Source organism: Chlorocebus sabaeus, chromosome 24 (genome assembly GCF_047675955.1).
Source record: "Chlorocebus sabaeus isolate Y175 chromosome 24, mChlSab1.0.hap1, whole genome shotgun sequence".
NCBI lineage: Eukaryota > Metazoa > Chordata > Mammalia > Primates > Cercopithecidae > Chlorocebus > Chlorocebus sabaeus.
This window is the reverse complement of record NC_132927.1, coordinates 39761026-39781176: the sequence shown is the minus strand read 5'-3', so window position 1 is coordinate 39781176 and position 20151 is coordinate 39761026. Positions and strand designations below refer to the sequence as shown.

At 37.4% G+C, this 20151-nt stretch overlaps 1 protein-coding gene across 4 annotated transcripts in view; it reads left to right on the top strand.

Moving 5' to 3' along the window:
- Positions 1 to 20151, top strand: part of PPP2R5E (protein phosphatase 2 regulatory subunit B'epsilon) — a 170757-nt gene that overhangs the window by 118890 nt on the left and 31716 nt on the right. For all 4 annotated transcript variants that reach the window (XM_007986919.3, XM_007986920.3, XM_007986918.3 and 1 more), the window contains 2 exons: positions 917 to 1018; positions 7419 to 7511. In XM_007986919.3, the coding sequence (XP_007985110.1) occupies positions 917 to 1018; positions 7419 to 7511 (195 nt within the window). The remainder of the gene's footprint in view (positions 1 to 916; positions 1019 to 7418; positions 7512 to 20151) is intronic.

The following is a 20151-nucleotide window of genomic DNA, read 5'->3' as shown; positions in this document are numbered from 1 at the left end:
AGCCTGACCAACATGGTGAAACCTTGTCTCTACTTAAAAATACAAAAATTAGCCGGGTGTGGTGGCATGCGCCTGTAATCCCAGCTACTCGGGAGGCTGAGGCAGGAGAATCACCTGAACCTGGGAGGCAGGAGGTTGCAGTGAGCCAAGATTGCGTCACTGCCCTCCAGCGTGGGTGACAGAGCGAGACTCCATCTCAAAAAAAAAAAAAAAAAAAAAAAAAAAAGGAAGTGTTGTAACGTATATAGAAATAATAGATAGTATAATGAATCCTCATCTCTTTATCACCCAGTTTCAGCAGTTACCAACTCATGGCCATGTTTTGAACAACCATTGTTTAATTTGGATCTTGCCTATGGTTAAGGAATACCTAAAAGTTTATAGAGGTTTATATCAAAGATACAGTTTTGCTCTGGGTATCATTACTATTTTGTAACCCAACTCGTTGAGGACAGATAAGGAATATTTTTAAGGTTATTAGAAAAGCCTGAAATTTCACCATTATTTCAGTCATAAGTTTGCAAATAGTGACTATGCCTGATAAGGGAAGCACATGAAGCCCATTAGCAGTTATTTATTTCTTAGTGTCAATTGGTTAATCAGAAACATGCTTGACTGGTAAGTAACCAAGAGCAGGCTTTGATGGGAGGTATAAAATCATGGCAACCTAGGGTGAAAAGGGTTAAATAAGGACAATGAATAGTGTTCAAGAGAGTAGGATGGTGCTGCATTGCTACTTTCCAGCTTGCCTGGAGGTGGTCCCCACCTCAGAGCCTATAGAAAGAGGTCCTTATTCTAGTTTGGTGATGTTCCTTGTGCACTGTTACCTGGGTTTCCCTCAGCCTGGCTCCAAGGACCTTGTGTAAAACTGCGCAGAAGGTGCTTCCCGTTAACTCTGCTGCTTGTTTATTTTTAGGTATCTTGCAATATATTCAGAACTCTCCCTCCTAGTGACAGCAATGAATTTGATCCAGAAGAAGATGAACCTACCCTTGAGGCATCGTGGCCACACTTACAGGTACTTCGAAATACCATTCGTTCTAAAAGAAAACTCCATTAACTCATTAGCTGATTAGCATGGGAATTCCTTGAAGGCCTTTATTCACCAAGAAATCAAATTAGAGTACATTAATGGAAAGTTAGAGAATGCTTTTTATGGTTCTTACTCTTGATAATTAGGATGCCAAAAGAATAAAATAGTGTCAGTGTGATGCTTTAGTGTCCCCCCACCCCATGTTGCAGGTACAGCCAGCAGTTCTTATTCCTCTGTTAGAGCTTCTCTATGATCCTGCCCTCTAGAGCCTCAAACAAAGCACAGAATTACTTTCACATTAGTATTAGTTGGATGTGATTAGCTCACAGAATATATATCTCATTTTTAGCAGTATGTACCCTGGGAACTTTGTATGCCTGTCTTCACGTTAACTACAAATGTGTTTCTTTAGTTAGAAGGACAAAACCAAACTGTAATAGCTATTTCGTTCACAGTATTGTAAGGAAGAGTAACAGCTGAGAGAAAGCTTGGGTGAAGGCCAATTCTGTTCTCTTGCACTGAGAAGGCCATGTTTTCCAATCATACTCATGTGCCAGGATGGATCAGGGGCATCACTGTATCTCTGTTTCCAGCACTAGAGCCGTCTGTATTGTATTAACTTGTATAATACATACTGGTAATTTTCCAGCTCCTTCCTCCCTTGTGCTGCCTTCTCTCAAGGCCAAAATTTCTCGAAAGAATAGAGCAAGGAAATTTGTACATGTTGAACCCCAAAGTCACCCTTCCATTGAGTCAGAATATCCTCAGGTTGCTTGACAAATAGCAAGGGGGAAGGGGTGGAAGAAAATGAATAATGCCTTGTACATCTTCACCCCTAGGCAGAAGCTGCTGCATTTTCATAGAAATGTATTCATGGTTCAAGTTGACTTTTTGAAGAGCAAACAAACTGTGCAGCAGAGAGAGAAAGCCTAGAGATATTCTAAGAGTTTTTTCCCCCTACTTCAGAATTTCTGACGTACATTTGCAAGTCCGTCTGTCCTGCTTTGACAACTCAAAGTTTCTGCAGGTACACACGTGTGCTATTTCCCTTTGTTACGTGGAAAACTTTTGGGGGCTCTGTTTTCTCAGCTCTTACTCAGGCGTGTTATGCATATGTATTCCTGCCTACATTGCTAAGATTGGGTAAATTAGTTAAAACACTGTAGTTGATTTCCTATCTTAGATGTTTGATTTTTTTTTAAGGTCCCAGACTTTATCTGCAATCTAAGAAACTTGTAAGACTATTTGTGCTTTTCGTAGGTATATGCCAGATTGTGACACAATCCAAAAAAGAATTACTTTTTTGAATGGGTGAATTGTTGTGTCTTATTCTTAATGTTTGGTGCCAGTTCATTGAATTACAGTTTAGTCTGGAAGAAACTTAACAACAACAAAAAGATGGTCTTCTCAGTTGTCTCACATCTTATGGCGGAAAAGACACGGAAAGAGATGTCTTTAAAGCCTCAGTGTATTGTCTTCTCTGTATTCCAAAGAAGACCCTGTGGACCACTCTTGCCATTTGCAAGAGCTTTTTGACTCTTCTAAATCATGGTAACCATAGACATAAATTTCCCCTAAAGTACAATAAAGTTTTACTCAATATTACAGTTAATCCTTCCCATACTTAATGACTCTATAAAATACAGGACCAAATCAATTTCTGAAACTCGTAAGTTCTACCACAAAAAACAACTCTAGCTTACACTGTCATTACTGCAGGAATATTAACCATTAGTTTATCTGAAACCCTAAAACCAAAGAAACAATGAAGAATGGTAATGAGACTGGTGCCCTTTTGGATATAAAGGCAGAAACGGTATTATAAATGGGCTGGTTTCATCTGTGTTGACATCCTGTTCAAGGTTATTATCCTTTGGTCCTTTCTTTAGCTCAAGGGGAGATATGACCCACTAATGCTTAATCAGATGAAGGAAACTTTTAAAATTTGTAAATCAACCTTCATTCATAGTAAAGGTTAGGTAACTAGGCACATTGTTGCCTTCACCATCTGTTGCTTTTGGAACAAGGCTCCTGACTTGGTCTCAAGAGTCCTGCGGTTCCTTTGTATATTCCTATAGCACAAATGAGTCACCTTCCCATTTTCGGTTTTAGGTGGTTTTAGCACTAATGAGGGCACTCATTGAATGTATAAGAAATCTCTTTTTCTTTTCATGATAGATCATTCATGTCATAGTCATCTATCATGAAGTTTAACATTTTACTTTTTAGTTGATCCAACTTATATTTCTGACCAAAACACAGCATAGTTTTAGACCTTTTCACTTTTTATTAACTTCATAATTAGCATTACGCTTCCTTTTCTGGGACACATTTTGCAAGGAAAAAACTATAAATACCTGACAGGAGGTCAAAACAACAAAATGACATTGAGATGTGGTTGTTGAATGGTTGGCTGTGCTCATTGCCCAGCTAATTGACTGCTCCTGCATACCTTTTTGATTTAAATCTGTGGCCTATACAAATTACCGATTGGCCGGATGTAGTGGCACGTGCCTGTAATCCTAACACTTTGGGAGGCCAAGGCGGGCAGATCACTTGAGGCCAGGAGTTTGAGAGCAGCCTGGCCAACATAGGAAACCTCGTCTGTACGAAAAATACAAAAATTAGACAGGCGTGGCAGCACACGCCTCTAATCCCAGCTACTTGGGAGGCTGAGGCACGAGAATTGCTTGAACTTGGGAGGCGGAGGCTGCAGCGAGCCAAGATTGCACCACTGTACTCCAGCCTGGGTGACAGAGCGAGACCTTGTCACCAAAAAAAAAAAGTAAAAAAATTACTGATTATAACAAATTGTGGATCTTTTGGGATCTTTAAAAATAGACAAAAGAATAATTTTTAGTTCAAATATGTCAAAGGGGTCTACTCTGTGTATGTTATTCAACCTTTCGATTATCTGAATTAGTATCTTGTTTATATATTTTCTGAAATTAGGTGTGTCTTCAGTAGAATACAATTTTATAGGAGTTTCATTTACAATTAAGGGTTTGTTTTTAATGTTTTCCACTTGAGACTGACAAACAGGAATGCTAGCCTTTTTACTAAAGTTCCTTGGAGAATTCACTTACGTAACCTTGAAAAGTAATTTGTCCTCCCCAGGGTCTCTTTAGAAACTTAAGGGAGATTTTTGATTTTGACGTAAAATCTTTCTTTTAAGTGCAGAGAACACTTATGCTTATTAATAAATATGTCTGAAGTGTTTGCACCAAACCATTTTAGACCATAACTGCTTTCAAGGGAACAGAGATGAGAGAGCACTTTGCCAGTCTTGCTAGAAAGCCTTGCCAGTCCACAGGTCAGCTTAGAAGATGAGAATCTCCCCTTTGTGACAACCAAAAGAGGGCTAAAACCCACTTGATGGGGTCATTTGAATAAGGCTGACATTCTATTTGTAAAACTGAGAGTTGACAGATGAGTGTATTAGAAAAGGAACAATTCTCTGAGGTCTTAGGACTTGGGCATTATTTTGACTAGCAAAATTACGTGTGAAACTTGGCAACGTCCGGATCATTAGGAAAGAAATTTTTCTGAATTCAGAGAGTTCGAAGGAGAAAAACAGTTTTATAAGGAAGTAAAATGCTAATGTGAATCCCTTATTTAAGTCTTAAGTTAGAGTCTGACGTGACAAGAAACGTTTAAATCAGTGGTGTCTGGACCTTTAGAGTGGCTCTGAGACCTGATTTTCAGTGTCCCGCAAGGTCAAAACTACCTTTATAACAGTGCTGCATATATGATTTGTCCTTTCACTGTGTTGACGTTTGTACTATTCATTGCAAAAGTGGTGGTGGTTAAAATTGCTGCTACCTTAACGAGAATCAAGGTTACTTGTGTCAAACTGGTCGAGTATTCTTCACTACCATGTACTTGTAATTAAAAGTGTAAAAAAGCCGATTTCACTTGAGAACATCTTTGAAGAAACAGCGAAAATAATTTTATTAAATTTTGACGCTCAAGCACACATTTAAAAATATTCTACATGACACAATGGGAAGTATGCATAGTAACATCCACTGCATATTGAAATATAATGGTTATCTTATGGAAAAGGATTTGTGTAATCGTTTTTGAGCTGTAACCTAACCTAGCCTTTTTTTCTTTTCTCCTCATGAAACATCATTTTTACTTGAAGGAATGACTAACAGACTATGATTATTCAGACTTGGGTATCTGACAGATATTTCTCTGAAACAAACAAGGAAACCATTTGACAATATTTGTTAGCACTGACAAAATTAGAGTATTAATGCAGGATTTAGAATTAGAATTTTAGAAAACTTATATCTGTCTTGCATCTGTCACCTTGAGCTTGCAGCTTCCGAAAGCTTACAGACTTTTAAAAAATAAAATTGAGATAATAAAGAATGTGATATTTTTAGATACTGTATAATAAAATGTGTCAACATTTGAAAGAGCTGCATAACTCAGTGAACCAATATTTTCCAGTTGGCAAATGATGTTAGGAATCCATACATGGATGAAGATCCATTCAAAGTGCAAGACAGGTGATTGGGTTTTAGTGTAACAAAGTATGAAAAGTTCATTGATATCATTTCAGATTGTATGTTGCAACTAATCTTTAAGAAATGACAATTTGTTGAATTTAGTGTAGCATCAAAGAAGAATATCCACAATTATGTGGGAGAAAAAGAAACTAGTAAAATATGCTCCCTTTTTTTAACTACTGGATCTCCATCAGGCTTGATTTTCTTTATATGCTTAAACCAAAATGACATATCACAACAGATTGCATATAGAAGCAGATGAAAATCTGTCTTACATTAAGCCACATATTAAAGAGATTTATAAAAATATAAAACAATGACTTTCTTCTCAATTCTTTTGGAAAGTAAAGGTTTTTTTTTTCTTTTTTTTCAGGAACATAATTATGTTAACATATAATGCACCTTGTTTTTAAGTGAAACAGTAACATTTAAAAGCTTTTTTCACTTTTTATTTCTAATTTGATATATATATATCATATATATGATATATATCTCATATAAACAAAAGCTTTGGGATCCTTGTTAATTTTTAAGTGTAAAGGAGTGAGACCAAAAAGTTAGCAAATGTTATTTTAGGAATAGTGATGATGATACATGTTAGTCATTGTGCAGAGGGCTTTATGTGTGTATTATCACATTTAAACTTAGAGACTATCCATCTCCATTATAACATTTAAGAGACAAAGTTTCAGAGAAATTAACTTGCTCAGGGTTACACAGTTAGTAAGGGAAAGGGTTAGATGTTCAGGTATATATATATATATATGTATTATATATATATATTTAATATATATATATTTTAAAAAGTTCTTAAAAAGTTCTAGATTATATACATATATATTTTAAAGAAACAGAGTATTGTTCTCTTGCCAGGCTTGACTCAAACTCCTGGGCTGAAGCAGTCCTCCCTCCTTAGCCTTCTGAGTTGCAGAGACTACACCAGTTAAAGGTTCTGATTTTGATATACTGTTGCATACCTCATCAGGATCTAATGTAGCCTTTAACATAGACTTATTATGCAAAGAGAATAGGCAGTAATTCCCCACTGTTTATCAATTATTTGAGGCTAACTTTTTGCAGATGGGTATATTGTGCCACACCATCTTATGGGATGAGTAGAAATTGCCATAAACTTTCTGGAAAGAAATTTGTCAGTGAGTATCAAAATTCTGAATGTTTGGATATCTTTTGATCTAGCAATTCCATGTTTAGAAACATTTCCTCATGACATAATTGAACAAGTACACACTGACGTATGTTATGTGATGCACATTGACGCAGAATGATGGAGAAATAATTCAGAAACTACTTAAATGTCTAAGCCTGGGAGATTAGTTAAATTAATTATGAATAATGGAATTATTCATTATAAATTATAATGGACTACTTACAGCTACTAAGAATGATAGTTTAGATATTATTGATGTAAATCGTTCATAATACATTGTTTAAATGGTAAAAGTAGTCTGTAAAACTGTAAAAGTATATTTATATGGTATGTTAAATGAAGTATATACATAATATATTGTATAAATGGTACAAGTAGTTTGCAAAACTGTAAGAATATGTTTATAGTACATTAGTATGTTGTAGAAGGAGATACATACATTGAAATGTTAACAGTGGTTGTGTCTGAATGGTAAGATTATGGGAAATTTTTCTTTGGTTGTATTTTCTAATTTTAAGTTTTAAAAGTTGAAAGGATAACAGCAACTGTGAGCCACAAGACAGGCTGGCGTGGTTTGTTGATTGATTTTAAAATCAATTTTCTAAGCCTCACTTTTAGTGTTACAGGCTTTTGGTGGTTTGTAGTACTATTCCCAGTGAATCATAACTTGAAATTAACCATAATCTGTTTGTTGCAGCTTGTATATGAATTTTTCATACGATTTTTGGAAAGCCAAGAATTCCAACCCAGCATTGCCAAAAAATATATAGATCAGAAATTTGTATTACAGGTAAGCAAATTATTGTGGATGTGTGTATTTGTTTTCCAGTTAACACTTTATCTCATTTTCTAGTCATGTCTGTTAAAAACATTTTGCAATGACAGTTATGTCAACCACAAAAATATATATAAACAGAAGTTAATTTCCATTACTGCCTGTTAAAAGTAATAGGTACATTTAAGTTTGTTTGTGGTAGAAATCAATTACATTTCAAATAGACAGGAATGCTAATGCCTAAATCCTTATAGTTTTCTCTTAAAATTTAATTATAAAGGAATTTCATTTATATAACCTTGGTTTGTGTGAATCTTTATATAGCTTAAAATTTTATATTTGCATAAGGATTCTTAAAGAACTGTGGTGTAGATCTGTTAAAACTGAGTAGGCAAGCTCAGACTTCAAAGCATGAGTAACCTGTAATAAATAATCAAAGTCAGGGTACTGATGAGATTTCACTGCTAGAAAATAGCACAGCTTAACATTCTAAAATTTCTCTAAAGGGATTAACTCTCATTCCTCTATTTGGAACATCTCCGGGAACACTTTTTTTCCTGACTCCTCATTGTACATGTTATAACCGTGGATTTTCCTTTTTACCTGGGACTTGGGTGCTTTCATGGCACTGAAGTTTTAGATAACACTTCCTTGCTCCTGTTGTTGATATATTCATCTCTAAAAATGGATTCTTGAGCCAAACTGGTGTAGTTCTTTTCTGAGTGGCATATGGGGCATCTAATGTAGGAAAGAATAAATGTTTATCTCCTAGTAAGCCAGTAAGAAGAATTTCAAATTTAAAACATTAATTTGATCTAGCTGGGCAACAGAGCAAGACCCTGTCTCTAAAAATAATATAAAAAATAAAACATTAATTTGGCAGGAAATTGATCTCCTGTGCCTTACTGGGAGGGGGCTGATAACCTTTGTGATCTCATTTCCCTCCTTAATTAAATTAATACATTTGGAATTTAGGATATGTAGGTTGAACCATACCCAATTTTTTGACTATTTTTAACACTCAAAACAGCAGTTTCATAGGGTTCAATCCAACAGGGGCAGGCAAACTTCCAGAGAGCTGAGGGGTGTAGAGGCCTCTCCACATCCTAAGTAAGGCTGAGTGGAATGAAACCCAAAGTTCAGGTGTCAGCTCAGAGCTGAAAGGCGCTTTGGTGCCTTGCCTATGGGGCTCATTAGTACCTGTACACCCTATTCCCCTAGGTACATGGGACTGATCCTTGATCTTTACTTCACATTTAGAGTACTTTGGTACCACACTGTTGAATCCTGGCTCACACTTTAACATGAGAGGGTTTGGAAAAGTGAAGTCTGAAATAGAAATGGAGAGGTACATAAATAGATGGATATATGGATCATGGGGTAAATAGGGAAATTGGTATGGATTGCTATGCCAAGGAAGCATAATTTATTTCAAAAAAATGTAAGTAATACATAGTAGATCTACATTTTGTATTGGAAAGCCTTGCATGTATATAGTGCTGTCTAATTGTCAGAACACCTTTGCCTGCATTATTTGATTTGTACAACAGTCTTGTAAAGTAGACATGGCTAAATTTTTATGCCCTCCCTTCCCCCCTGCCCCATTTTATGGATGCTTAAGCTGAGGTCTAGAAAGAGTGTCAAGTTTGCTCAAGCACATTTCATATTCTGGTTTTCTGTCCATCGTGCCATGATGCCTCCTTGTGATTCCCTCACTGTAACTTGGAGTGACTTCGAGGGAGAAGTAGCCCTCACATCTGAACACTAATGAAATAATAGGGTTCTCCTATTTTTTGTGAATTAATGTGCCTGAGAAGATCAGATAGTAATTCTCTATTAGAGCCTGTATTTAGTTGACATGGAATCAGTAAATCCTATGGTCTTACTATGAAGTCAGTGCTTTTCTCACACAAAAAACATTCAGGGCTCAGCCCAGTGTGCTGTCCATGGTAGACGGTACTGAAGATAATGAAACTTATAATACGAAAACATCAGAGAAACCCAGATTTGGAAAGGACGTTTTTTGGGTTATATATTCTAGTTCTTTAGCGAATTAGTCTCCTTTGAGACCCTTTTTCAGTGAAGAAAAGCCATATACACAGGCAACTTGTTCCATTTTTGTTAGGAAGTTCTTTTTTATGTTGAACCTGTCTATGCCTTGTACCCTTTGTCCTTATTCTCCTCAGAGTAATATCTTAGTATATCTCTAGCCCAGACATAACCTTTCAGGTCTTAGAACACAGCTTTTGTGTTCACCCTTTGACTCTTTTTCTCTGCATCAGTGGTTGCAATTCAAATGCTCATAGCCTCACTCATAGTAAGTCTGAAAGCCGGGGGTCAGACAATAGGATGTAGACTGGTTCCTATTAAATGGGGCTTTGGCTGCCCCTCTTCATTCAGTTATCCCCAGATTTTTCTCCTTGCCAACCCCCAAGATAAATAGAAATCTAGATTATTCTGTTAAGTTTTCTGGTATTACTAAAATCCTGTGCAGAATGAACTAGCCCATTTGCCTTCTGGATCTAGCCTACCAGCTGTCAGTATGCACTTTCTCCTCCAAACCGAGTTCTTGGGTCTCATTGGTTAGTTTTGAAGTATCCTGGATGTGTCCATTTGTCCCCTAATATGACATCTATATCCCAACAGAATGCCCTGAGCGTGGTCAGCCCAGTGTGGCTTCAAGTTGGCCTTTTCATTCCCTTGTCATGACTCTAGGTTTCTTAAAGGAAAAGTCTCATGAGCATTTCTTGCTGTAGCATGACGTTGCCAACTTATGTTAAGCTTCTGGCTATAGCTGGCTTCTAATTGAGCTTTCTGCATATTGCTGCATGTTTATCTTCTTTTCTCGTTTTTAAACAAACAGGGTCTTGCTCTGTAGCCCAGGTTGGACTCAAGTGATCCACCTCAGTCTTCCAAGTAGCTGAAACTACAGGTGTGCACTACCATGCCTGGCTTACTTATTGTTGGTTGTTACACAGTTTGCTTTTTTATCTAAGTGTAGTACTTGGCATATGTTCCTCTGGAATCATTTATCCCTTATTCATGTCTACCTTATTTACTGTGTCTTCCATCTTTATGACATCTGTGACCTAAATATGCTATTGGCCTCATCTAAGTCCTTGATTAAAGTTGTTTATCTAGGATAAAACACAACCTATTGGGTACAGTGTACACTATTGCGTATGGGTACACTAAAAGCCCGGACTTCACTGGCATGCATCTATTAGTCCATTTTGTGTTGCTGTAAGGAAATTCTTGTGGCTGGCTAATTTATGATGAAAAGAGGTTTATTTGGTTCATGGTTCTGCAGACTGTACAAGAAGCATGGCACTAGCATCTGCTTCTGGCGAGAGCCTCAGGAAGCTTATAATCATGGTGGAAGGCAAAGGGGGAGCATGTGTGTCACGTGTTGAGAGAGAAGCAAGACAGAGGGGGCGGAGGTGCCAGGCTTTTTTTTTCTTTCTTTCTTTCTTTTTTTAACAACTAGATCTCACAGTAACTAATAGAGTGAGAACTCACTCATTACTTCAAGGACAGCACCAAGCCATTCATGAGGGACCCACCTCCATGATCCAGATACCTCTCACTAGGCCCCGCCTCCAACATTGGGGATCACATTTCAACACGAGATTTGGAGGGAACAAAACCCGAACTAGTATCAATGCAATATATCCATGTAACACAACTGCACTTGTCCTCCCAAAACTATAAAAATAAAAATAATTAAAAAAAAGAAAAAGTTGTTAAACTAGCCAGGGCTGAGATAGGAGCCTTTAGAAATTCCCTATATTATTTTAGAAATTCCCTATATTGCACAACTTCATAATCAGTAATCTTTGAGTTTTATCCTTGATCCAGAAATTTACTAGTATATTATCCTTCCTGCATTTCTTAATTTTGATTGTAAGGAGAACATAGAGACTATTAGATGCTGTGGTAAAAGCCAGGACTCTGTGTTTACAGCATTACTCTTATCTATAGGCCTTGTAACTTTATCATAAAAAGGAATGCTATTCATCTGCCATGTGGTATTAGTGAACATCTAGAGCTAGTGCTGTTTACTGATGATCCTGCCCTAAGTGCTTGCAAACCATGGGTTTGTTCATCTGTCCTAAAATTTTGCCAGAGACAGGAATAAGTGTCAGTAGTGAAGTTCATTTATATACTTTACATTTTCAGCCCCTTCCTCATTTTTCCAATTGTTGCCTTCTTTACTTTCCATCTGCTGGATCTGTTATAAATTTGACCTTCACACCAGGGCTCACCCCAGTTCCTGAATGAATCGTGAAAGTGGCAAGCAGGGGTTTTGCCAGAATCAGCACCACCACCGAGAGCTTGATTGAAATCATCTGACTAATCAGTGCATTAACTTCCATGTTGGGAATAAGCCCTGGGTGCCTGTTAGCTCCCATTTTCCAGAATACTCTGCTCATTCATGTTGGTAACCTGTAAGTTGGCCTCCTGTACTTTTCCTGACCCTTTAGTCTGCTGATGACTTACCTTCATTCCCAGTGCCTTCTAAGAGGGGGCCTTAATTTCTTAACTGGTTCTCCTGAGATCCCTTCCTGGCCGGTTTGGTTCTGCTGGGGAGTGGGTGGGATCTTTGGGGCTTGAGGGATTGATGCTGATATTTTACCCCATTATCCCCCATCTCACTCACTCCTCCTCCTCTTTCCCACCATGACTTAACTGTCCTTGAATTGACAGGTCCTGCCAACCTCTGCACTCTGCAGTCGGGTCTTGTTCACACCCCTGCTTGTCCTTGCATTTTTCTGAACTCCACAGTCTCCCATGGTGCCACCTGGTACTAGGGTGTTTCTCTTGGAAACCTACATCCTTTTCCTTTTGACAAATCAGGATAACGTTTACTCTGTTTCTTTTCTTTGGGCAGATTTCTATTTTCTGTGGATTTTCAATGATCTCAAAAAAGATTCTTGGTAATCTGAGCTTAAAATTTTTTTCTTCAGTTAGACAGAATGTATCGTATCCATGAGATTTCAACTTATTTTCTGTAGCAGCTGAATATGTTCTTTGCAGTCAGTCTTCCGACTCATTCCTCTGTCAGTGAATACAAAAGCAAAATAGGGATTGAGCTGTTTTGCTATGACGTAGTGGAAAGTTAGGAAGCTTTGGACTTGAATATTGACTTCCCTATGTATTGTAAGTATATTTTAGGAGCTGAGAATGTGAGCTATGGGGTCAGAAGAAACTGCATACAAACTCTGGCTTCTCTGCCTACTTGTAGTACGACTTTCAGCAAGTTTGTATACCCGTTGGGTAAGCCTGAGTTTCCTCATTCATGACATGGGATAACAGGATAAATAAGATATTGTTAAGTAAAATAGGAGACACCTCAAAATTGACAGTTGTCAAATCTGCTTAGTTCACTTGGCAGTGTGGATACAAAGACAGGATCCCTGCCTTTAGTCTTAAACAGGTGACTGAAAACCCTGGGCACTTGATCCTTAGTGTCTTTTTCTATAAAATTACATTAAGAGTCACCTGTCACAAGTCACAGCAAGTAGGCTTGTTATGAGATAAAATGAGATGACTTGTAAAAATGTCTACTGTTATCACCTATAGAGTATAGTAGTTGCTCATTAAATATTTATTCATCTTTTCACACCCCCCTCATATATTATCTGCCCACATTGATAGAATGTATTATTTTTCTTGATTCCAATAATTTTATTTTATTTTTTATTTATTTATTTTGAGACAGAGTCTTGCTCTGTTGCCCAGGCTAGAGTGCAGAGGTGCGATTTCAGCTCACTTCAACCTCCACCTCCCAAGTTCAAGCAATTCTTGTGCCTCAGCCACCTGAGTAGTTGGGATTATAGACGTGCACCACCATACTCAGTTAATTTTTGTTTGCTTGTTTGATTGTTTTTTTGAGACACAGTCTTGCTCTGTCACCCAGGCTGGAGTGCAGTGATGGAGTCTCAGCTCACTGCAGCCTCCTCCTCCCGGGTTCAAGCAATTCTGCCGCCTCAGCCTCCCAAGTAGCTGGGACTACAGGCACTCACCACCACGACTGGCTAATTTTTTGTGTTTTTAGTAGAGATGGGGTTTCACTATGTTGGCCAGGCTGTTCTCAAACTCCTGACCTCATGATCCTCCCGTCTCAGCCTCCCAAAGTGCTGGGATTACAGACATGAGCCACCATGCCCAGCCCTAATTTTTGTGTTTTTGGTAGAGACGTGGTTTTACCATGTTGGCCAGGATGGTCTTGAACTCCTGTACTCAAGTGATCTGCCCACCTTGGCCTCCCAAAGTGCTGGCAATATAGGCATGAGTCACTGTGCCTGGCTTCCAATATTAATTTTAAAATCTTCATTTTTTGAAATAGAATTTTTAAAATGTATATAAAACTTAAAGAAGGCTTGAGTAAATGCAGAAATGTGGCATATTCCTAGATGGGAAGACTATCAGAAAGATGTTCATATAATCTCCAAATTATTTCTACGTTAGTACAGTTCTAATTAAAATTACAATTTTTTAAAAACTTCAAACGTTTAGAGTTCATGAAATAAATTTTTGAAAAAGATGACTAATGATACTTATTAAATAATATACTACAAAGGAAAAGGTAAATTAATTAAAATGGTATGGCGTCGGAACAGGAGAATGGAACGTAATAGCACCTTAGGTGGAGATGACCCTGCTGAGTGTGCCATAAAACTCATAAGAAGTTGTACCAAATAAATGAATGAATAGACATATGAATAGATGGCTATATACACACGTACATTAAATTGGCATAATTGTCCTGAAGAGGAAACCGATAGTATTCTATCAGCTTAAATTTAGACCCAGCAAGTCCACGAGAAACGATCAGATATGTACAAAAGATGTATATACAAAGGTATTGAATGCACCATTGTTAATAATTATTAGAAAATTAGAAAATAACTTTGAAGTTCCTTAGTAGGAGGTAATTGAACTGTGGACATTTATACAGTGAAATATTCATCAGTTTGTAAAAAGAATGTGATAGACCTACTCATGATCTATTTTTAAGTGAAACATGCATTGTTATAGAACAGTATAATTTTTGAGCCTGTATCTATTATTTTAGGGAAAAATAATGTTAGTATTTTTGTTTTAGTTCTTTTGTGCTGTTTTAACAAAATGCCTCAGATTGGGTAATTTATAAAGAACAGAAGTTTATTTCTTACAGTTCTGGAGGCTGGGAAGTCCAAGATCAAGGTGCTGGCATCTAACGAGTGCCATCTTACTGTGTGTGCCCTCACGTGGTGGAAGGCAGAAGGGCGAGAGAGAGTGAACCCAGGTCCCAAATCCCCTTTTATAGTGGCATTAATCTATTTATGAGGGCAGAGCCCTTATGACCTTGACACCTACCAAAAGGCCTTACTTCCCAACACTGTTTCATTGGGGATTAAATTCCTATCACATGAATTTTAGGGGAAACATTCAGACTATAGCAATATGCATTAATGATTTTGAAAGGAGTTCTACCAAATTGTTGTTAATTGGCTGGAAGGGGGTGATTATGTGTGATGATCTTCGCTTCCTGTTTTTTAGATATCTCTGTTTTTTACATTTAAAAAATAATGAGCATATATGTTATAATCAATAAGAATAATAAAAAATTTCATCTGCAAGTACATTTTCATTTTATTGCCTTGCAATTCTTCATAAACCTCAGCTGATTTTGTGCATTAGTCTTTCTAAGACTATTTTTGTAGGATAGCCCATTGTTTTATACCCAGTATTCATTGCTTCCTTCCTTTCAGCATTTATATCTGCCCTTTTTAAAATCTAAAGCGCAAAGGAAAGCTTCCTGTGTTGCCTCAAGTGCCTTTTTCATTACCTTGAATTTTTCTTCCTCAGGAAACAGTATAGATTGGTGGTTAAGTGTACAAACTGATTTGAATTTGGGCTCTGCCATTTTTTTGGGTTTGACCTTGGACAAGTGACATAACTACTCTGTGCCTCAGTTTCCTCATCTAGAAAGTAGATGCAAAATATCCGTTATATAATCGCATTGTAAGGTTGTTGTGGAGATTTAACAACTAAATACCTATGCAAGCTCTCAGAAGTATTCCCAACATATGGTTCGTATTCAGTAAACGTTATGCTGGTGCTGTCACTAATATTTTTATTAGGATTTTTGTTTTGAGAACTTTCTTAAGCTGTGTTTTCTTTAATAGCTTCAGTCCATGAAATCATATAGTGTTAGCCTGTCATGTCTTACCTAGCACATTATGAATTATTTGAAATCCAGCTCTTATTCTAAAGATCACTGATATCCATTGGACTCTACGTACATGGTTCTTCACAGGCTGTTGGGTTCTCTTAAGATGTTACATGGGTCTCCTGTGTCTCTGGATTCTCTTCAGTTCCACACTTTGCCAACTGATTTCCTCCAATCAGTGTTGGACATAAATGTTTATTAGTACAGGAATGTATAATTTATAATGTGTGAAAACCAGGGATAGCTCATTTAAATCTTTACAGAGGACAGACAAATGGTACATAATGAAGTAGTGTGGGTGTGACCAAAGGAGTGATGGAAACTGTGGTGATTTAGAGAGCTTAGATCCTGTTGCCAGTGCACTCCCAGAACGGTTGGTCTCTAGGTAAGTGAGCCAAGTATTGCTGGATCTTTTGGTTTTTCAAGAGAATCTGGAAAGCCATATTTTGGTAGGGCCAGACAAAGCAGTCTGTTTTTTTTTTTTTTTTTTGAGATGAAGTCTAGCTCTGCCACCCAGGCTGGATTGCACTGGCTCGATCTCGGCTCACTGCAACCTCTACCTCCCGGATTGAAGTGATTCTTCTGTCTCAGTCGCCCGAGTAGCTGGGACTACAGGCGCGTGCCACCACGCCTGGCTAATTTTTTGTATTTTTAGTAGAGACAGGGTTTCACCATGTTGGGCAGACTGGTCTCGAACTCCTGACCTCGTGATCCCCCGCCTCGGCCTCCCAAAGTGCTGGGATTACAGGCATGAGCCACCACACCCGGCCAACAGTCTGTCATTTTTCATTCAAGGGTTTTGAATGTTTTTGTTTGAAGTGTTTTATTGTTTTTTTATCCTAGAATAGTATGACTGGCTCACTTGAATTTCATTGTGATTTTTATTAAATCTAGATTTACATAACCTGTAGCATTTTTTGTGTACTCACTTAAGTGTTTGCACAAGAAAGCTGTTAGAGATTTATCAAAGATAGTCAGTTCATTGCATAGTGCACTTTTGTCTGCGGTAATGTTGATTTTAGACTTAAGTAACTTGGTAAACTGCCTTCTAGAGCTATGAGTATGTAGACTTGCCTAGGCTTATGGAACAATTTTGTCTATTATCAATAAAGATAATTTTCATCTGTATTGGGATGATTGGGAAAATGGTTGCTTTATGATCCCCCAACCCCTTGTTTAGACCCAAATGAATTGCCAAACCTTGTATTATTTCATTGGGTGGATTATTGTGGCAAGAGTTTAGCAACATGTTTCTAAAGATTGCTTTCAACTACTCTGCAAATCTGAAACAGTCAGTGGTTGCTAAGAGACATACTATTCAAGTATCCCCGTAAACATATGTACTGCTGGAGATTGCTATTTAGTAATTTGTACTTCACATTTGCTGTTATATTTAGCTGAAAGGTGCTGTAATTATCATGTAAATTATGCAAATCATGCAAATCATTCAGCCTGTCCTTAAAAGTGACCTTTTGTTATTGTGTTTTAAAAAACTCAACACAAATTGGACATGAGATAAACCAACCTGTTAAAAAATTTTTAGTTCTAGACTGAAATAAATTCCACGAGGCCTTGAATCTCAGCTCCAATACAAATGAGTTTGTATTTTCCGACCGAGTTCCTTGAATATGTCAAAATGTTTATATTTCCCTCTCACAGCCTGTAGCAAATAAGAGTTTAGAGCATTTATTTCTACCTGGAATTTTATGAGATAGCCATTACCAATTACCAGTTAACAGCAGATCACCTCATCCTGTCCTGTCCAGTGTGTAACTCAAAAATCTTGTAAAAATTGCTTTATTGCTCTGACTCCTGCATTCAGAGCCAGCTTCCTGGTTGTGTAATTTGTGCAGTTACACTGGGCCCTGTGCTTGGTTTAGTGCTCTGCTCTTGCTGTCTTGAAACTCCTAATACTTTTTGAGCAAGGACCACTGTATGTTCATTTTGCCCCACAAATTATGTAGCTAGTCCCTGCCTGCTTCCCACTAAGTGCATCATTATTTAGCACAATAGCTCTTTCTTGAATTGCTGACCAAACTGGTTGTCTTAAAAACTTAAATCATAAGGTTGTCTTGAAATAGATAGAATGCTCAAGGGAAAAAAAGTGAACTTCTTTGGTTTGTGGAAAGAATGCCTGAAATTAAATGGAGGAAAATAAAAGCGTGTGACTTGGTGGAGTTATTCATATTTGTACGCCTTACACTTTCGAAAGTTTTATATTGAATTTCCATAGGAGTCTTGGAGTCAGAATTGCCAGAAGCTGGTGATCGCAACCTTTTGATCCCTTGTCCCCATTGTCCTTTCTCAGTGGTTGCCCCGTAGGTTGCTTCATTTCATACAGTGCATCCCTTGAGTCGATCTGATTCATTGGAGTCAGACTGCCTTTGGCTCTGGCTTCTTTGTTCTGGGCTGTTTTCTCTGTATTTGGCCAAGGTGAAAGTATGAGGAAGGTAGTTTTCAGATAGTAGGAGAAAGTTGCAAACAAAGCCAGAAATGTGGACATCTGATTTGAGTGCTCTGTGGCACTTTGGATGAAAACATTTAGAATACCAATTTTATCGGTTATCTACTTGAAGATTTCTGATGTTCTCTAAAATCTTACTTTACATGGAGTAGGGCGGGGTAATTATTTATTGTAGCAGAGAGGATCTGGGTTTTTTTTTGCTCGAAATCTTTTGCTCTTAATGACTTTTAAAAATAGTTTTGATAATGCCTACTTTAAAATTCAAATATGTTTATATGGTTTTTAATGAAAAATGGCAAATCTCTTGCCTCATCTTTCTCCAAACCAGAGTCCTGTTTCCTGGAGGTAACCACATTTAAGTCTTCCAGTTGTTTCTATATATTTATTTCCATCTTTCTAAACAGCATGCTTATACTGCTATTTCTTAACTTGTCATTTTAGATTTTATTTATGTCTGTCGACTTCCTACTGTAAGCCATTATGTATCTCCCACTATAACTCCCTCTCTACATCCAATGTTATATCACAAAATTTGAATGAATCAGATGATAGAATGAGTACTATTGTATACATGTTGTTCATTACAAGGCACATAATTACATTTCTTTTCTTGTAGAGCCTTTTTAAAAATTTTAGCCCTGGAAAATAGTTGCCTTATTTTTTTACTTGCTTTCCTGTGTATTCATCACTAGTATTAAGGTATACTAGTGTATACCTTAATTCTCTGAGAGTACCATACAGCCCTTCTCAGTATGACACACATATCAAGTAGTCTATCAGTTCCTTTTTTTTTTTTTCTTGGAGACCTTATTCCTGGAGCCCTGGTCATCCTGCTCTTATTGGCACTGGTTGCTTGCTCTGGGTCACCCACACAGTCATCCCAGCACTTCCCTTTGCTGCCCTTCTACACTGTGTCCTTACTTGTTTAACTTCTTATTTGGTGGAACATACCTTCTAGATTCTTCCTAAAAAAGCATGAATGGGATGTAAATGTTCTGAGATCACTTGTCTGAAAATGTCTTTATTCTGCCTACTTTTTTTTTTTTTTTTTTGGAGACAGACTCTTGCTTTGTTGCCCAGGCTGGAGTGTAGTGGCACGATCTTGGCTCACTGCAACTTCCAGCTGCTGGGATTACAGGCGCATGCCATCACGCCAGGCTAATTTTTGTATTTTTAGTAGAGATGGGGTTTTACCACGTTAGCCTAGGCTGATCTCAAATTTCTGACCTCAAGTGATCAGCCCGCCTTTGTCTTCCAAAGTGCTGGGATTATAGGTGTGAACCACTGTGTCCAGCCTGCCTACCTACTTGATTGATGTTTTTGCTAGGTGTAAATTTGGAACTTTCCCAGATGTTTTAAGGAATTGATCCATTGTTTTCCAGCCTCTAGTGTTGGTATTAAAAAGCCCTGCACCAGCTGAATGCCTTATCCTTTATAATGACGTGTCTTCTTTGTAACTTCTTTGAGATCTTCTCTTTGTCCCCATGTCCAGAAAGTGATGTGCTTTGGTGTGGGTCTTTGTTCATTTATTGTGCAGAACACTTAATGGGCCATATCTGTATTGACATTCATGACTCTTTTTTTTTCCTGGAAATTGAATTGAATCATTCCTCAGATAATTTCCTTCTGTTCATTTTCTATTTTTCTGTCTCCATGTCTTTCTAGATTGCTATTATGTATTGGATCTCCTGGTTTTTAAAATCTTCTTCTATATATTATCTCTGTTTTTTGGTTGTATGTTCAGGGGTAGATTTGCTCATTTTAATGTTCTACTGCTTCTGCTAAAATTTTTGTTATATGTTGAACTTCTGAAAGATTTTTAAAAATGTCCTGAATATTTACCTGAATAACAGCACTCTGTTTTATTTCAAGAATCCAGCATATTTGTTTATCTTTGAGGATGTTATAGTTTCCTTTTTGCAATTTTTTTTGGTACTCCTAGCATTGTGCTTGTTTCCTCTGAGTTCCTTATA